Raw genomic sequence first — 6,024 nt, 5'->3', positions numbered from 1 at the left:
ATATGTATATGTTAATTAATTTATTTTTTTAAATAATTACGTGTCAATAGAGACATTGTTTAAAAGTTAACCCCGTTTTAAATTGTTAAATACACTAAATGTTCGCTTTCACAACAATTAAATCGAACACGAAAAATTTCTGTGTTCATTTCGTGCATATTAGAAACCACGTGTTGAAATTATGTAGATTTCGATAATTAAGTTCGATTTCCTGCTTGTTTTTTTTTTAACGTTGGTTTCGTATATTAAAATCTATCTGTTAAAATATGTATATTTCAATAATTAAAACTGTATATTCAATTTTGTTTCGTACACTAAATCCACGTGTCAAAAACATATACGTTTCAATAATTAAAATCATTTCCATTTTTTAATTTCACACACCAAAATCCACGTGTTAAAATATGAAAATTTCAATAATTAAAACTCATTATTTGTAAATTTCCATATCGTTTCATACACTGCATCCACGTGTTATAAAAACGTGTACGTTTCAATAATTAAAGTCATGTATATTCTATTGTTTCATATACTAAAATCCACGTGTTAAAATATGTAAATTTCAATAATTAAACAGCTTCATTATTTGTCATCTTCTATAACGTTTCATACATTAAATCCACGTGTTAAAAATTGTGTAAATTTGTATATTTCGATATTGCTTCATCCACGTGTTAAAAAAAAATAATAATAAATACTTATATTTCAATAATACAACCTCTCATATTCTCTGTTTAGACTGTGTTTCGCAGACTAAAATCGCATTGATGTGCACATTTCAATCACAGAAAAATCTATATTATTTTCTTAGTTACGCTGATAAATTTCAAACACCGAAAAATAATAAATAAAAATAAAATAAAGTGTTTATTTCATATTGTTTCATACACCGAAATTTCAGTAAGTGAAACAAACATTAACTTATCAATTTCTTAAATAAATTTAAAAAAAAATCAATTCCAGTTACTAAAATTGATTATTTCCTTCACACGTGTTACTAAAAAACTAAATATGTAAATTTCAATACCTAAAATAATTTTATTTAATTTTTTTCGTGGCGACCACGTGTTAATTTACTCATCAATTTCAGTAAAAAATCGATTAATTTTTAAATTAAAAAAATATATATATCAACAATCGATTCGTATAATCGATTTTTTTACTTTGTTTCAATAATACAAAGATACTTATTATTTTATTTTAATTTATTTTTTTGTAATTTTTTCCTTTATCTATATCAACATCACCTATTGACCTACGTAATCAAATCATCAGGTCTGTGAACCAGTGACGCAACGGAGTGTTGGAGTTATCACATGACGCAATTAAACACGTAAAAAAATAATAAATAAATAAAAATAATCACCCCTTTTTTAATCTAATAAATAATAGAAATGTCAAAATTGGAATAACGTTAATATATTTTATTTTTAAAATTTTTTAAGTAAAAAAATACCATTTGTCAATGCGAATCGGTACTAAAACACAACCCGTTTAACCACTTTTTCTTACTTTAATAAATAAGTTTGTTCACACACAAAAGTTATGTCACGGATTGTAGATTCTGTATATACGTTTCTATACAAATAAACACTTAAAACACATTAAATATCTTTGTAAGTTTCAACACATCTTAATGTTTCGAGTTGTGTATTCACCCCCAATGACACGACTCATTAGGTGCATACACACTCGACACTCGATTCTACACACATTACACTACACACACACACATACTACACATTACACACATACTACACACATAGAGAGACACACACACACGACATGCCGCATGGTTTGATAGATAATTTAAATTATATTTTGGGCCACTTACCTTTGATTTTGTGATAATATGGGTGGCTAACTTGACGATGGCGAAATTGCCTTTGCCAATTGTTTTCTCCAGTTCGTAAAAACCCACACGCACAAGACCAGACGTTGTGGTCGAGACACCACTCTTGGTCGTGTCCGCCGCCATGTTGTGCTCCCACCTCGCGCATGCGCATTACAGAAATCTCGTACCCAAAAAGTACTTTTAAAAGGCCTTACCGGTTTGGTGTGTGGAACCCACCGTTTCGTTATGACACTTCACTTATGGCTCCTCGTATGTAACTCCATATTGTCGACGACACTAAAATACGGTATGCTTTGCAGACCAGGAAAGGAACATAATTATTATTAATATATATATGTACACACACACATATATTTTTCCGTTGTTGTTGCTGTTGTTTTGAGTGTTGTTTCCTATTGTTTTTTCGGTTTATATCCGGGAGTTTTGAATGATGAGGTGCTCTTTAAACGTTGCTTTATATGCTCGAGTGATGTGTATTGGTCGATGGCGGACGAGATAATGTTTATTGGTAAAAGTTTTGACGACCGAATCGAGCGAATTGTCGACGTCCAATGTGATTCGTCATCGTTCTGCGCTGGCTCGTGAGTGGGACTATGACGCGCGATGACGTCTTTCGGACGTCATACGCGCCACAATTGAAGTTCGTGTTTCTCTGGATCGATGTAACACACACACACACACCTCTTTGGATTTAGCAAAATCTTTTTCTTCGACCTTTAGCGCTTGTTAACCTTTATCTAAAATTAACTTCCCTGTTAATTTCTAATGCTGTTTTTTAACTTTCTCTTCCTCTTTCATTTTTTCCCCTTTCTTTCTTTCTTTTTTTCGTTTTGGTGTGTCGATGTTAGTGGGTTCCTAACATCGATGACGTAAGATTTACGTCAAGTAGCCATGGTAACCAATAGACGGTTCGCCAGCTTTTACAACTGAATTTATATATTTTTTCTTCTTTTTTTGTAATTATCTAAATTTAGGGGCCTTCGGGCATTAGATGAAAGTGAATTCCGTTTATGTTTATACGAGTTAGAGTTTTGTATGTTTAAGAAATCCGCGAGATGCATTTATTACGATATTTCGCTAGCTTAACCTGCGCTTCCCAACCTTTCTCTTAATTAGAAGACTTTGGCATTATTCGGAAATGTATCTCTCAACTTTTGTGGGGGACGCGAGCTACCGGTTGACAAACTACGTGCTAAATTGTTACCGTTAACGATTGGTGAGGATATGGATGAAAATTAGAAATAAAGCAAGATTATTTCTACTAAAATGCTGCTCACAATTTAAAATTATTCCGTAATTTCCAAAAAATAAAAAATAAATCCAAATTAATCAAGCACTAAGTCACAATAATATCTGTTAATAATGATGATACTTGTTTCAATTTAAATGCAGATTTTTATACATTTTCAATGCCAAGATGCAAGAGAATCTAATTAAAGAGCATTCTATATCATGCATTATCCTTAGATCCCACTGTAAATCAAAAGGATGCTACTTATGAAGCATATGAAACTTTCATAAAGTTCAAAAAATCATTAAAAAATAATATTTTTAAATATTATTTTTAATATATTTTACTAAATTTATAATGATTTTAGAATTATTTTTTAAATATTTTACCCAATATCTAGATTTTATATGCCAAATATATCTAATCAAAGAAAAAATAATGACTTTAGATAAGGTAAGATTAATTCAACTATATATTCAACTCTTGATTAATATACCAATTTTTGTACATATGTAAAATCAATATGAGGGGAAAAAATCTAAAAAAATGTACAAAAAATATTTCTATAAAATGATTTTCTTTGTATATTTGAAACTAAATCAAATAATTTATTATTATTATTATTATTATTTATTAAATAAATTTTATCATCATAAAGATGTCATATTTTCTAAAAAATCTTATAAATTCTTCTCAAAAAACTAATTTTTTTGGAAGGATTTATTAGATTTTTTAATATTATTATTATTGTTATTGTTATATACATTTTACTTTGATTTATAATTGTAATTTCAATATTTGTATCGAAATATATATATTATTTGAAAATCATAAAAAATAGCAAAATTTTTTAGAATTAAAAAATTATTTTAAAAATTAAAAAAAAACAGCAGATATGTTTATTCTAAAAATCTCTGCTTTTTTATGATTTGAAAATTTTATTGATCGCAATAAAAAAACTTTTAATAAAAAAAATCATTGTTTTTAACTTAAAATTTAAGGACAAGCGTACTAAATATTATGCTTAAAATATTATTTTTTTTTTTTTAGAATTAAAATTACAGTGAAACCTCTGAACAACGGCCACTAACTGGAACGTAAAAAAATGGCCGCTGTTGGGAGTGGTCGTTATTTGGAGGTTATTTTGTATGCAATTTGGTTCAACGTTTCTGAAAAAATGGTCACCGTTTAGAGGGTGCCGTTATAGGAGGTTCGACTGCATAAGAGTTTCTTCTTTGGAATAATTTATTCCATTTTTTAACAATATTATTATTTAAATTATATACGTTTTGCTTTGATTTGTAATTGTAATTTTAATATTTGTATTAAAAGATAATTTTTTTTAATTTTTAAATTATAAAAAGAAATCAGAATTGTTTAGAATAAAAATTTCTATAAATAATTTAAATTTAAAATATATTTATTGGTTATAATAANAAAAATTAATTAGTAAAATATTAATTATTAAATTTAAAATATATATAAGAAAGGAGCATATGAGTATTATTTATTTACTTAAAATCAAATTTATCTGAATTTTTCTAGTAAAAAATAATGATTAAAAAATAATGATAAAACAAGTAATAAATTTTAATATTTAATTTTTTTAAAGTAAATATCTTTATTATATAATCCAGTATAATTAATTATACATTTTTTTAATTTAAAAATAATAATTTAGAGCTGCAAAGGGTGTATTAAAAAACAGCAAAAAATATTCTGCTTAAAGATGGATAAAACTAGGAATTTGCAGAATTTGCATGGATAAGAATTAAATAAAATCTTCTAGAAGCATTGATTATGCTAAAAAGACCAAATATGCCATCGAAAATTACTCGAAAATTGTCATTTATATGAACTGACGATGACGTCAAGCCATTGTGGTCTCAGTTTGTGCTGACGTCGAATGACAACGGCGTGACGCCATTCGGCGCGCCAGTATGACGTCAGAAAGCGTCATAGAAGCGCACGGCAGCACATGATTGACGTCAAGGAAGACTAAACAGTGTTCGCGGGTCTATATTTGTTCCTGAGTATAATGCTGCTCTGAATGCGTAATTACTTAAGCTATACTGGGTAGGAGAAGCGTTAAAGATAGAATATATGAGTGAATTATTACAGGTTTTTATATATACATATTTTTATTTTTAAATTCTAGAATTGTTTTATTTCAAATCAGGCAGGTGAGAAAGATTCTCCCGTTACTCTGATACATTTTCTCTTCTTATTCAGGTGGCATTTGTAAGTAAAAACAGCGAACAATAAGTTAAATTTATACAAGCATATAAATTTATTCTTAAATAATAATGCTTAAACGTTTATATTTCGTTATAAATTGCGTTATTATTTTTTTAATAACATTTTTATATTTTTGTAATTATTATTTTTATCTAAATTTCCATTTCTCGCCTGTAAGAGTAGCTTCTTCTACTTTACAGAAGTTATGCAGGAAAGCCGAACAATCATCATAAAATTATATTTACGTTATTTTTTATAATTTATTTCTTAAATAATTATATTTTAAATACTACTTCCCGATAATATATCAATTAATTGATATATTTAAAACATATAATAATCAAACAATAAATTAATTAATTTAATACACTTAAAAATAATTCGTCAGCTCCTACTTTAAAATAATGTATAGTAATTTTTAAATAAGTTTTTGGTTTTAGAATATTCTAAATATTTTTTTAAATTTTACTTCAATATTATTTTTTTAATTTAAAAATTATTTATTTATTTTTGTTATTTTATGATTAAATATACTGTATTTAAAAAATTGTTTTTATATTAATATTTTTATAATTTTTAAAGTATAAATGATCTAAGTACTCGATGAAAACTATATTCTCTCCCTCACCCCCCGCGGGGAAATTTCTAAAAATCCCTTCTTAGTGTACATTCTCATGGCATACCCTACTACAACGCAGAT

The 6,024-nt window shown here is 27.1% G+C and overlaps 2 protein-coding genes across 3 annotated transcripts in view; one reads left to right on the top strand and one right to left on the bottom strand.

Annotated features, from left to right (window-relative positions):
• Positions 1-6,024, bottom strand: part of LOC111640982 (serine/threonine-protein kinase SIK3-like) — a 143,355-nt gene that overhangs the window by 126,840 nt on the left and 10,491 nt on the right. The window contains exon 1 of one of the 2 annotated variants that reach the window (XM_023387077.1): positions 1,835-3,239. The exons of the other annotated variant lie outside the window; for it this stretch is intronic. Within the exon in view, the coding sequence (XP_023242845.1) occupies positions 1,835-1,978 (144 nt within the window). The 5' untranslated portion in view covers positions 1,979-3,239. Of the gene's footprint in view, positions 1-1,834; positions 3,240-6,024 lie in introns of those variants that run through there. 2 annotated transcript variants of the gene reach the window in all.
• LOC111640984 (ets DNA-binding protein pokkuri-like) overlaps positions 5,122-6,024 on the top strand; it is a 16,209-nt gene continuing 15,306 nt past the window's right edge. The window contains exon 1 of the mRNA XM_023387081.1: positions 5,122-5,162. Coding sequence (XP_023242849.1) covers positions 5,137-5,162 — 26 coding nt within the window. The 5' untranslated portion in view covers positions 5,122-5,136. The remainder of the gene's footprint in view (positions 5,163-6,024) is intronic.

The sequence above is a fragment of the Centruroides sculpturatus genome, unplaced genomic scaffold (genome assembly GCF_000671375.1).
Source record: "Centruroides sculpturatus isolate CEXI.00-Female unplaced genomic scaffold, Cexi_2.0 scaffold187, whole genome shotgun sequence".
NCBI lineage: Eukaryota > Metazoa > Arthropoda > Arachnida > Scorpiones > Buthidae > Centruroides > Centruroides sculpturatus.
This window is presented reverse-complemented; position numbering and strand designations above follow the sequence as displayed.